Genomic DNA, 13,275 nt, shown 5'->3' on the forward strand with positions numbered 1-13,275 from the left:
CACTCAGACATCATTACAGACAGCCAGGGGAACACTCCAACACTCAGACATCATTACAGATAGCCAGGGGAACACTCAGACATCATTTCAGATAGCCAGGGGAACACTCCAACACTCAGACATCATTACAGATAGCCAGGGGAACACTCCAACACTCAGACATCGTTACAGATAGCCAGGGGAACACTCCAACCCTCACACATCATTTACAGACAGCCAGGGGAACACTCCAACACTCAGACATCATTTACAGATAGCCAGGGGAAAACTCCAACACTCACACATCATTTACAGACAGCCAGGGGAACACTCCAACACTCAGACATCATTACAGATAGCCAGGGGAACACTCAGACATCATTACAGACAGCCAGAGGAACACTCCAACACTCAGACATCATTTACAGATAGCCAGGGGAACACTCCAACACTCAGACATTATTTACAGATAGCCAGGGGAACACTCCAACACTCAGACATCATTACAGACAGCCAGGGGAACACTCCAACACTCAGACATCATTACAGATCGCCAGGGGAACACTCCAACACTCAGACATCATTACAGATAGCCAGGGGAACACTCAGACATCATTACAGATAGCCAGGGGAACACTCCAACACTCAGACATCATTACAGATAACCAGGGGAACACTCCAACACTCAGACATCATTACAGACAGCCAGGGGAACACTCCAACACTCAGACATCATTACAGATAGCCAGGGGAACACTCCAACACTTAGACATCATTTACAGATAGCCAGGGGAACACTCCAACACTCAGACATCATTACAGATAGCCAGGGGAACACTCCAACACTCAGACATCATTTACAGATAGCCAGGGGAACACTCCAACACTCAGACATCATTACAGACAGCCAGGGCAACACTCCAACATTCAGACATCATTACAGATAGCCAGGGGAACACTCAGACATCATTACAGACAGCCAGGGGAACACTCCAACACTCAGACATCATTTACAGATAGCCAGGGGAACACTCCAACACTCAGACATCGTTTACAGACAGCCAGGGGAACACTCAGACATCATTTACAGATAGCCAGGGGAACACTCCAACACTCAGACATCATTTACAGACAGCCAGGTGTGTTTAGTGAGTCATACAGATCAGTAGAGATGACCAGGGATGTTTTCTTGATAAGTGTGTGAATGAGACCATCTTTCTGTTCTGCTAAGTACTGTTTGGGTGTCAGGGAAAATGTATGTAAAAAAAAAAAAAAAGTACATTATTTTCTTTAGGAATGTAGTGAAGTAAAAGTTGTCAAAAACATAAATAGTAAAGTACAGGTACCCCAAGAACCACTTAAGTAGTATTTTAAAGTATTTTTCACTGAAGGACTTTACACCAGTGCTGCTGATCTCTCTTCCTCATCTCTCTCTCTATTTCTCCCTCTCTCTCTCCCTCTCTGTCTCTCTCTCTCTCTCTGTCTCTCCCTCTCTGTCTCTCCCTCTCTGTCTCTCTCTCTCTCTCTCTGTCTCTCTCTATTTCTCTCCCTCTCTGTCTCTCTCTCTGTCTCTCTCTCTCTCTCTGTCTCTCTCTATTTCTCCCTCTCTCTCTCCCTCTCTGTCTCTCTCTCTCTCTCTGTCTCTCCCTCTCTGTCTCTCCCTCTCTGTCTCTCTCTCTCTCTCTCTGTCTCTCTCTATTTCTCTCCCTCTCTGTCTCTCTCTCTCTCTAGGTAACGGAGCGACCATCTCCACTATCCGCTCGTCATGTCTGGTGGGCTGTGCCATCATGCAGGGTCACAGCGACTCCCTGGTGCAGGCAGCGGCCATATCCTGTCTCCAGCAGCTGCACATGTTCGCCCCACGCCACGTTAACCTCTCCAGCCTGGTGCCGTGCCTCTGTGTAAGTGTGTGAGAGGGGGCCAGCCTGGCGCCGTGTGAGAGGGGGCCAGCCTGGCGCCGTGTGAGAGGGGGCCAGCCTGGCGCCGTGTGAGAGGGGGCCAGCCTGGCGCCGTGCGAGAGGGGGCCAGCCTGATGCCGTGCCTCTGTGCCTCTGTGTGAGAGGGGGCCAGCCTGGCGCCGTGCGAGAGGGGGCCAGCCTGGCGCCGTGCGAGAGGGGGCCAGCCTGGTGCCGTGCGAGAGGGGGCCAGCCTGGTGCCGTGCCTCTGTGCCTCTGTGTGAGAGGGGGCCAGCCTGGCGCCGTGCCTCTGTGTGAGAGGGGGCCAGCCTGGTGCTGTGTGAGAGGGGGCCAGCCTGGTGCTGTGTGAGAGGGGGCCAGCCTGGTGCTGTGCCTCTGTGTGAGAGGGGGCCAGCCTGGTGCTGTGTGAGAGGGGGCCAGCCTGGTGCTGTGCCTCTGTGTGAGAGGGGGCCAGCCTGGTGCTGTGCCTCTGTGTGAGAGGGGGCCAGCCTGGTGCTGTGCCTCTGTGTGAGAGGGGGCCAGCCTGGTGCTGTGTGAGAGGGGGCCAGCCTGGTGCTGTGTGAGAGGGGGCCAGCCTGGTGCTGTGTGAGAGGGGGCCAGCCTGGTGCTGTGCCTCTGTGTGAGAGGGGGCCAGCCTGGTGCTGTGTGAGAGGGGGCCAGCCTGGTGCCGTGCCTCTGTGTGAGAGGGGGCCAGCCTGATGCTGTGTGAGAGGGGGCCAGCCTGATGCTGTGTGAGAGGGGGCCAGCCTGGTGCTGTGTGAGAGGGGGCCAGCCTGGTGCTGTGTGAGAGGGGGCCAGCCTGGTGCTGTGTGAGAGGGGGCCAGCCTGGTGCTGTGTGAGAGGGGGCCAGCCTGGTGCTGTGTGAGAGGGGGCCAGCCTGGTGCCGTGCCTCTGTGTGAGAGGGGGCCAGCCTGGTGCCGTGCCTCTGTGTGAGAGGGGGCCAGCCTGGCGCCGTGCCTCTGTGTGAGAGGGGGCCAGCCTGGTGCTGTGTGAGAGGGGGCCAGCCTGGTGCTGTGTGAGAGGGGGCCAGCCTGGTGCTGTGTGAGAGGGGGCCAGCCTGGTGCTGTGTGAGAGGGGGCCAGCCTGGTGCTGTGTGAGAGGGGGCCAGCCTGGTGCTGTGTGAGAGGGGGCCAGCCTGGCGCTGTGTGAGAGGGGGCCAGCCTGGCGCTGTGTGAGAGGGGGCCAGCCTGGCGCTGTGTGAGAGGGGGCCAGCCTGGCGCTGTGTGAGAGGGGGCCAGCCTGGCGCTGTGTGAGAGGGGGCCAGCCTGGCGCTGTGTGAGAGGGGGCCAGCCTGTCGCCGTGCCTCTGTGTGAGAGGGGGCCAGCCTGGTGCTGTGTGAGAGGGGGCCAGCCTGGTGCTGTGTGAGAGGGGGCCAGCCTGGTGCCGTGCCTCTGTGTGAGAGGGGGCCAGCCTGGTGCTGTGTGAGAGGGGGCCAGCCTGGTGCCGTGTGAGAGGGGGCCAGCCTGGTGCCGTGTGAGAGGGGGCCAGCCTGGTGCCGTGTCTCTGTGTGAGAGGGGGCCAGCCTGGTGCCGTGTGAGAGGGGGCCAGCCTGGCGCCGTGTCTCTGTGTGAGAGGGGGCCAGCCTGGTGCTGTGTGAGAGGGGGCCAGCCTGGTGCTGTGTGAGAGGGGGCCAGCCTGGTGCTGTGTCTCTGTGTGAGAGGGGGCCAGCCTGGTGCCGTGTCTCTGTGTGAGAGGGGGCCAGCCTGGCGCTGTGTGAGAGGGGGCCAGCCTGGTGCTGTGTGAGAGGGGGCCAGCCTGGTGCTGTGTGAGAGGGGGCCAGCCTGGTGCTGTGTGAGAGGGGGCCAGCCTGGTGCTGTGCCTCTGTGCCTCTGTGTGAGAGGGGGCCAGCCTGGTGCTGTGTGAGAGGGGGCCAGCCTGGTGCTGTGCCTCTGTGCCTCTGTGTGAGAGGGGGCCAGCCTGGTGCTGTGTGAGAGGGGGCCAGCCTGGTGCTGTGTCTCTGTGTGAGAGGGGGCCAGCCTGGTGCCTCTGTGTGAGAGGGGGCCAGCCTGGTGCTGTGTGAGAGGGGGCCAGCCTGGTGCTGTGTGAGAGGGGGCCAGCCTGGTGCCTCTGTGTGAGAGGGGGCCAGCCTGGTGCCTCTGTGTGAGAGGGGGCCAGCCTGGTGCCTCTGTGTGAGAGGGGGCCAGCCTGGTGCTGTGTGAGAGGGGGCCAGCCTGGTGCCTCTGTGTGAGAGGGGGCCAGCCTGGTGCCGTGTGAGAGGGGGCCAGCCTGGCGCCGTGCCTCTGTGTGAGTGTGTTTGAGGAGGAGGGGGGGAGGGGGGGGGCTATATGATGCAGGCTTAGATGGTGGGCTTGGCAGGGGGCGTGGCAGGGGGCGTGGTAAAGGCTGCGTTCGGCCCGTCTGTACGGATGACGAGGTCTCCATCTCGGCGGTGTAGAGAGACGTTTAGAGAACTTTTATAGCTTCCAGACCGTTTCCTGACGTTCTATGCATGTTGCCATGGCTAATGCTCTTTTCTTTACTGCTAAATTCATTGTTTTTGTAATTTTTTTTTTATTCTTCCTGACTGTCTAGTTTTTATTTTGGTGGTTGCTAGTTATCAAAGATTATATTATATAAAAATATGTATAGGTCCATTATCTTTTCTAAATACTTTCACATCTCTAAAATGTTTTTAAAAGAATGGTGACCCGAAAAAAGGCTTAGTTTGCCCAAGGATTGTAAAGGCAGATCCATGTGGTGATTGACACTTAAGTTGCATTTGCAGGTAGTTGACCTATGTGTGTGTGTGTGTTGTGGTAGTTGACCTATGTGTGTGTGTTTGTGTGTGGTGTGGTAGTTGACCTGTGTGTGTGTGTGTTGTGGTAGTTGACCTCTGTGTGTTGTGGTAGTTGACCTCTGTGTGTTGTGGTAGTTGACCTCTGTGTGTTGTGGTAGTTGACCTGTGTGTGTGTGTTGTGGTAGTTGACCTGTGTGTGTGTGTTGTGGTAGTTGACCTGTGTGTGTGTGTTGTGGTAGTTAACCTGTGTGTGTGTGTGTGTGTGTGTGTGTGTGTGTGTGTGTGTGTGTATGTGTGTGTGTGTTGTGGTAGTTGACCTCTGTGTGTTGTGGTAGGTGACCTGTGTGTGTTGTGGTAGGTGGCCTGTGTGTGTGTGTTGTGGTAGGTGACCTGTGTGTGTGTGTGTGTGTGTGTGTGTGTGTGTGTGTGTGTTGTGGTAGGTGACCTGTGTGTGTGTGTGTGTTGTGGTAGGTGACCTGTGTGTGTGTGTGTGTGTTGTGGTAGGTGACCTGTGTGTGTGTGTGTTGTGGTAGGTGACCTGTGTGTGTGTGTGTGTGTGTTGTGGTAGGTGACCTGTGTGTGTGTTCCTTCCTCAGGTCCACCTGTGTAGCTCTCACCTGTTGCTCCGCCGTGCGGCGGTGGCCTGTCTGAGACAGCTGGCCCAGAGAGAGGCTGCCGAGGTCTGTGAGTACGCCATGAGTCTGGCCCGCAACAAGGAGAGCAAGGACTCAACCACCGTCAGTAAGTATTGGGCCTGACGCTAGACCAGGGACGGGCAACTGACGCTAGACCAGGGACGGGCCTGACCAGGGACGGGCCTGACTCTAGACCAGGGACGGGCCTGACGCTAGACCAGGGTGACGGGCCTGACGCTAGACCAGGGTGACGGGCCTGACGCTAGACCAGGGTGACGGGCCTGACGCTAGACCAGGGTGACGGGCCTGACGCTAGACCAGGGTGACGGGCCTGACGCTAGACCAGGGTGACGGGCCTGACGCTAGACCAGGGTGACGGGCCTGACGCTAGACCAGGGTGACGGGCCTGACGCTAGACCAGGGTGACGGGCCTGACGCTAGACCAGGGTGACGGGCCTGACGCTAGACCAGGGTGACGGGCCTGACGCTAGACCAGGGTGACGGGCCTGACGCTAGACCAGGGTGACGGGCCTGACGCTAGACCAGGGTGACGGGCCTGACGCTAGACCAGGGTGACGGGCCTGACGCTAGACCAGGGTGACGGGCAACTGACGCTAGACCAGGGTGACGGGCAACTGACGCTAGACCAGGGTGACGGGCAACTGACGCTAGACCAGGGTGACGGGCAACTGACGCTAGACCAGGGTGACGGGCAACTGACGCTAGACCAGGGTGACGGGCAACTGACGCTAGACCAGGGTGACGGGCAACTGACGCTAGACCAGGGTGACGGGCAACTGACGCTAGACCAGGGTGACGGGCAACTGACGCTAGACCAGGGTGACGGGCAACTGACGCTAGACCAGGGTGACGGGCAACTGACGCTAGACCAGGGTGACGGGCAACTGACGCTAGACCAGGGTGACGGGCAACTGACGCTAGACCAGGGTGACGGGCAACTGACGCTAGACCAGGGTGACGGGCAACTGACGCTAGACCAGGGTGACGGGCAACTGACGCTAGACCAGGGTGACGGGCAACTGACGCTAGACCAGGGTGACGGGCAACTGACGCTAGACCAGGGTGACGTTCAACTGACGCTAGACCAGGGACGTTCAACTGACGCTAGACCAGGGACGTTCAACTGACGCTAGACCAGGGACGTTCAACTGACGCTAGACCAGGGACGGGCCTGACTCTAGACCAGGGTGACGGGCCTGACGCTAGACCAGGGTGCCGGGCCTGACGCTAGACCAGGGTGCCGGGCCTGACGCTAGACCAGGGTGCCGGGCCTGACGCTAGACCAGGGTGACGGGCAACTGACGCTAGACCAGGGACGGGCAACTGACGCTAGACCAGGGACGGGCCTGACTCTAGACCAGGGACGGGCCTGACTCTAGACCAGGGACGGGCCTGACTCTAGACCAGGGACGGGCCTGACTCTAGACCAGGGACGGGCAACTGGCGCTAGACCAGGGACGGGCAACTGGCGCTAGACCAGGGACGGGCAACTGGCGCTAGACCAGGGACGGGCAACTGGCGCTAGACCAGGGACGGGCAACTGGCGCTAGACCAGGGACGGGCAACTGGCGCTAGACCAGGGACGGGCAACTGACGCTAGACCAGGGACGGGCAACTGGCGCTAGACCAGGGACGGGCCTGGCGCTAGACCAGGGACGGGCAACTGGCGCTAGACCAGGGACGGGCAAATGGCGCTAGACCAGGGACGGGGTATTTCTTTTGTCCCAACACCTCCACTGGTGTATGTGGCCAAAGATCTTTATTTTCTTATTTTTCTCTCTCTTCCTCTCCCCTGTCTTTCTCTCTCTTCCTCTCCCCTGTCTTTCTCTCTCTTCCTCTCCCCTGTCTTTCTCTCTCTTCCTCTCCTCTGTCTTTCTCTCTCTTCCTCTCCTCTGTCTTTCTCTCTCTTCCTCTCCCCTGTCTTTCTCTCTCTTCCTCTCCCCTGTCTTTCTCTCTCTTCCTCTCCTCTGTCTTTCTCTCTCTTCCTCTCCCCTGTCTTTCTCTCTCTTCCTCTCCCCTGTCTTTCTCTCTCTTCCTCTCCCCTGTCTTTCTCTCTCTTCCTTTCCCCTGTCTTTCTCTCTCTTCCTCTCCCCTGTCTTTCTCTCTCTTCCTCTCCCCTGTCTTTCTCTCTCTTCCTCTCCCCTGTCTTTCTCTCTCTTCCCCTCCCCTGTCTTTCTCTCTCTTCCCCTCCCCTGTCTTTCTCTCTCTTCCCCTCCCCTGTCTTTCTCTCTCTTCCCCTCCCCTGTCTTTCTCTCTCTTCCCCTCCCCTGTCTTTCTCTCTCTTCCTCTCCCCTGTCTTTCTCTCTCTTCCTCTCCCCTGTCTTTCTCTCTCTTCCTCTCCCCTGTCTTTCTCTCTCTTCCTCTCCCCTGTCTTTCTCTCTCTTCCTCTCCCCTGTCTTTCTCTCTCTTCCCCTCCCCTGTCTTTCTCTCTCTTCCCCTCCCCTGTCTTTCTCTCTCTTCCTCTCCCCTGTCTTTCTCTCTCTTCCTCTCCCCTGTCTTTCTCTCTCTTCCTCTCCCCTGTCTTTCTCTCTCTTCCTCTCCCCTGTCTTTCTCTCTCTTCCTCTCCCCTGTCTTTCTCTCTCTTCCTCTCCCCTGTCTTTCTCTCTCTTCCTCTCCCCTGTCTTTCTCTCTCTTCCTCTCCCCTGTCTTTCTCTCTCTTCCTCTCCCCTGTCTTTCTCTCTCTTCCCCTCCCCTGTCTTTCTCTCTCTTCCCCTCCCCTGTCTTTCTCTCTCTTCCCCTCCCCTGTCTTTCTCTCTCTTCCCCTCCCCTGTCTTTCTCTCTCTTCCCCTCCCCTGTCTTTCTCTCTCTTCCCCTCCCCTGTCTTTCTCTCTCTTCCCCTCCCCTGTCTTTCTCTCTCTTCCTCTCCCCTGTCTTTCTCTCTCTTCCTCTCCCCTGTCTTTCTCTCTCTTCCTCTCCCCTGTCTTTCTCTCTCTTCCTCTCCCCTGTCTTTCTCTCTCTTCCTCTCCCCTGTCTTTCTCTCTCTTCCCCTCCCCTGTCTTTCTCTCTCTTCCCCTCCCCTGTCTTTCTCTCTCTCTTCCTCTCCCCTGTCTTTCTCTCTCTCTTCCTCTCCCCTGTCTTTCTCTCTCTTCCTCTCCCCTGTCTTTCTCTCTCTTCCTCTCCCCTGTCTTTCTCTCTCTCTTCCTCTCCCCTGTCTTTCTCTCTCTCTTCCTCTCCCCTGTCTTTCTCTCTCTTCCTCTCCCCTGTCTTTCTCTCTCTTCCTCTCCCCTGTCTTTCTCTCTGTCCTCAGATCTGAACATCACAGAGACTGGTTTGGAGGGGGTTCTGTTTGGAATGCTGGACCGGGAGACGGACAGGAAGCTTTGTCACGACATCCATGACACTCTGGGCCACATGCTGTCCTCGCTCGCCGTGGACAAGCTCTCTCATTGGTTGAAGCTCTGCAAGGACGTCCTGGCTGCTACTACAGGTCACAGTCTGTGAAACCTGACTTAACTAAGTGTTTGGTGGCGGGTTTAAATAAACATGTCTCTGATATATATATATATATATGTGTGTTATGCTCAGCGAAGTCATGACTAGGACATGATGTGGCCATGGAATGTTCTGTTGATGTATTTAGTTTGGCTGTTGGTCCGTCTGTGATATTTAATTAGGCCGTTAGACGTATGGGTCTCAGTAGCGTCTTGTTGAATAATGCTGCGTTTTGTTTTTAAATGTCCGTTCTCCTTCCCTCATCTTAAAGGCTCAGTGCAGTCAAAACGAGATTTTTCTTAGTTTTATATCATCTATTTCCACACTGAGGTTGGAATAATACTGTGAAAATTATGATAATGCCCCTTTTTAGTTTAAAAGCTGTTTGAAAAGACGGCCTGAAATTTCAGCTTTTTTTGGTGGGATGGAGTTATATACTGCTTGGTGACATCACCAGTTAATGAGTTAATAGACCAATAGGAAAGAGTTCCAAACCTCTCTGCCAATAACAGCTAGTGTTCTCCTCCCACTCAAACCACTCCCCCAAACAGTCTTGGCAAAATTCTTGCTTGAGAAATTGGTCTTTGCTAAGAAGCTATTTGTGTTTCTTTTTGAGGATTTTAATTTGAAACAATGACAGTAAGGGTATTTGTTACCCAGAAATGATTTGATATGGAGATGAACACGGTTGCATTGGGCCTTTAATGTGTGGTGCCTGTTCTTCCTGTGTGGGACGTTGAAGTCTTCCTTCCTGTCCAGAGGCTGGAGGAGGGGTTGTGGCACCGGTAGATCTGGGTAAAGAAGAGGACGACTCGGAGAAGCAGGATGAGATCGACGATGACATCATGTTTACGGCGCTGGGAGAGGATAACAGCGCCAAGCCGTCTGTGACGCCGCGCTGGGTGACCCGTGTGTTCGCCGCTGACTGTCTGTGTCGCATCATACTGCTGTGTGAGAACGCAGACAAGACACACTTTGACCTGGCCGGCGCCCGCTCTGCTAAGACCAAGAACCCTAAAGGTGTACACACACACACACACACACACACACACACACACACACACACACACGATCAGAGAGCAGCCTCTCAGATAGGCTTTCTTTTTTATACGCACAGAGATGCTGCCAGTTGTTGGTCATGGAGTTCCATCTGGCAAAATATGTATGAAACCTGATCTGTTCCTCCCGCTGTTCCTCCCGCTGCCCCTCCCTCTGTTCCTCACGCTGTTCCTCCCTCTGTTCCTCCCGCTGCCCCTCCCTCTGTTCCTCCCGCTGCCCCTCCCTCTGTTCCTCACGCTGTTCCTCCCTCTGTTCCTCCCGCTGCCCCTCCCTCTGTTCCTCCCGCTGTTCCTCCCGCTGTTCCTCCCTCTGTCCCTCCCTCTGTTCCTCCCGCTGTCCCTCCCTCTGTTCCTCCCGCTGTCCCTCCCTCTTTTCCTCCCTCTATTCCTCCTGCTGATCCTCCCGCTGTCCCTCCCTCTATTCCTCCCTCTATTCCTCCTGCTGATCCTCCCGCTGTCCCTCCCTCTATTCCTCCCTCTATTCCTCCTGCTGATCCTCCTGCTGTCCCTCCCTCTATTCCTCCCTCTATTCCTCCTGCTGATCCTCCCGCTGTCCCTCCCTCTATTCCTCCCTCTATTCCTCCTGCTGTTCCTCCCGCTGTCCCTCCCTCTATTCCTCCCTCTATTCCTCCTGCTGATCCTCCCGCTGTCCCTCCCTCTATTCCTCCCTCTATTCCTCCTGCTGTTCCTCCCGCTGTCCCTCCCTCTTTTCCTCCCTCTATTCCTCCTGCTGATCCTCCCGCTGTCCCTCCCTCTATTCCTCCCTCTTTTCCTCCCTCTATTCCTCCTGCTGATCCTCCCGCTGTCCCTCCCTCTGTTCCTCCCGCTGTCCCTCCCTCTATTCCTCCCTCTATTCCTCCTGCTGATCCTCCCGCTGTCCCTCCCTCTATTCCTCCCTCTATTCCTCCTGCTGATCCTCCCTCTGTCCCTCCCTCTATTCCTCCTGCTGATCCTCCCTCTGTCCCTCCCTCTATCCCCCCCTCTATCCCTCCCTCCCTCCCTCTATTCAGGTGATCTGTTGGTCCTCCACCTCTCTGACCTGATACGCATAGTCGTCATGGCGGCTACAGACAACAGTAACCAACCCATTTTCTCCCTCTCCCCTTCCTCCCTTTCCTCCCTCCCTCTATTCAGCTGATCTGTTGGTCCTCCACCTCTCTGACCTGATACGCATGGCCTTCATGGCGGCGACAGACAACAGTAACCAGTTGAGGATGGCCGGTCTCCAGGCCCTGGAAGACATTATTAAGAAGTTCGCCTCTGTTCCGGAGCCCGAGTTCCCAGGTCACGTGATCCTGGAGCAGTACCAGGCTAATGTGAGTCTAATGAAGATAATCTACGTGTTGTATTTCTATTTATCTCTGGAAACCCTATTCAATGTATATATGTGTATATATGTATATATATGTAATGTGTTCATTGTTCCTCAGGTTGGAGCTGCTCTGAGACCAGCGTTCTCCCCAGATACACCTTCTGACATCACAGCTAAGGCATGCCAGGTAACCGTCCTGATAGGCTCTCCCCAGATACACCTTCTGACATCACAGCTAAGGCATGCCAGGTAACTGTCCTGATAGGCTCTCCCCAGATACACCTTCTGACATCACAGCTAAGGCATGCCAGGTAACTGTCCTGATAGGCTCTCCCCAGATACACCTTCTGACATCACAGCTAAGGCATGCCAGGTAACTGTCCTGATAGGCTCTCCCCTGATACACCTTCTGACATCACAGCTAAGGCATGCCAGGTAACTGTCCTGATAGGCTCTCCCCAGATACACCTTCTGACATCACAGCTAAGGCATGCCAGGTAACCGTCCTGATAGGCTCTCCCCAGATACACCTTCTGACATCACAGCTAAGGCATGCCAGGTAACTGTCCTGATAGGCTCTCCCCAGATACACCTTCTGACATCACAGCTAAGGCATGCCAGGTAACTGTCCTGATAGGCTCTCCCCAGATACACCTTCTGACATCACAGCTAAGGCATGCCAGGTAACTGTCCTGATAGGCTCTCCCCAGATACACCTTCTGACATCACAGCTAAGGCATGCCAGGTAACTGTCCTGATAGGCTCTCCCCTGATACACCTTCTGACATCACAGCTAAGGCATGCCAGGTAACTGTCCTGATAGGCTCTCCCCAGATACACCTTCTGACATCACAGCTAAGGCATGCCAGGTAACTGTCCTGATAGGCTCTCCACATAACCACCTTCTGACATCACAGCTAAGGCATGCCAGGTAACTGTCCTGATAGGCTCTCCCCAGATACACCTTCTGACATCACAGCTAAGGCATGCCAGGTAACTGTCCTGATAGGCTCTCCCCAGATACACCTTCTGACATCACAGCTAAGGCATGCCAGGTAACTGTCCTGATAGGCTCTCCCCAGATACACCTTCTGACATCACAGCTAAGGCATGCCAGGTAACTGTCCTGATAGGCTCTCCCCAGATACACCTTCTGACATCACAGCTAAGGCATGCCAGGTAACTGTCCTGATAGGCTCTCCCCAGATACACCTTCTGACATCACAGCTAAGGCATGCCAGGTAACTGTCCTGATAGGCTCTCCACATAACCACCTTCTGACATCACAGCTAAGGCATGCCAGGTAACTGTCCTGATAGGCTCTCCACATAACCACCTTCTGACATCACAGCTAAGGCATGCCAGGTAACCGTCCTGATAGGCTCTCCCCAGATACACCTTCTGACATCACAGCTAAGGCATGCCAGGTAACTGTCCTGATAGGCTCTCCCCAGATACACCTTCTGACATCACAGCTAAGGCATGCCAGGTAACTGTCCTGATAGGCTCTCCCCAGATACACCTTCTGACATCACAGCTAAGGCATGCCAGGTAACTGTCCTGATAGGCTCTCCACATAACCACCTTCTGACATCACAGCTAAGGCATGCCAGGTAACTGTCCTGATAGGCTCTCCACACGACCACCTTCTGACATCACAGCTAAGGCATGCCAGGTAACTGTCCTGATAGGCTCTCCCCAGATACACCTTCTGACATCACAGCTAAGGCATGCCAGGTAACTGTCCTGATAGGCTCTCCACATAACCACCTTCTGACATCACAGCTAAGGCATGCCAGGTAACTGTCCTGATAGGCTCTCCACACGACCACCTTCTGACATCACAGCTAAGGCATGCCAGGTAACTGTCCTGATAGGCTCTCCCCAGATACACCTTCTGACATCACAGCTAAGGCATGCCAGGTAACTGTCCTGATAGGCTCTCCCCAGATACACCTTCTGACATCACAGCTAAGGCATGCCAGGTAACTGTCCTGATAGGCTCTCCACACGACCACCTTCTGACATCACAGCTAAGGCATGCCAGGTAACTGTCCTGATAGGCTCTCCACACGACCACCTTCTGACATCACAGCTAAGGCATGCCAGGTAACCGTCCTGATAGGTTCTCCCCAGATACACCTTCTGACATCACAGCTAAGGCATGCCAGGTAACTGTCCTGAT

The 13,275-nt window shown here is 55.5% G+C and overlaps 1 protein-coding gene across 6 annotated transcripts in view; it reads left to right on the plus strand.

Annotated features, from left to right (window-relative positions):
* The window catches only part of heatr5b (HEAT repeat containing 5B), a 364,356-nt gene that overhangs the window by 52,062 nt on the left and 299,019 nt on the right, over positions 1 to 13,275 (plus strand). For 4 of the 6 annotated variants that reach the window (XR_008761352.1, XM_055937963.1, XM_055938180.1 and 1 more), the window contains 6 exons: positions 1,711 to 1,880; positions 5,229 to 5,373; positions 8,536 to 8,721; positions 9,480 to 9,740; positions 10,913 to 11,094; positions 11,209 to 11,277. Coding sequence is in view for 5 of the 6 variants with exons in the window: in XM_055937963.1 (XP_055793938.1) it covers positions 1,711 to 1,880; positions 5,229 to 5,373; positions 8,536 to 8,721; positions 9,480 to 9,740; positions 10,913 to 11,094; positions 11,209 to 11,277 (1,013 nt within the window). In the remaining variant the exon portion in view is untranslated. The remainder of the gene's footprint in view (positions 1 to 1,710; positions 1,881 to 5,228; positions 5,374 to 8,535; positions 8,722 to 9,479; positions 9,741 to 10,912; positions 11,095 to 11,208; positions 11,278 to 13,275) is intronic. The other 2 variants (XM_055938092.1, XM_055938334.1) reach the window with 1 other exon arrangement.

Source organism: Salvelinus fontinalis, chromosome 1, assembly GCF_029448725.1.
Source record: "Salvelinus fontinalis isolate EN_2023a chromosome 1, ASM2944872v1, whole genome shotgun sequence".
In the NCBI taxonomy this organism is placed as follows: Eukaryota; Metazoa; Chordata; class Actinopteri; order Salmoniformes; family Salmonidae; genus Salvelinus; species Salvelinus fontinalis.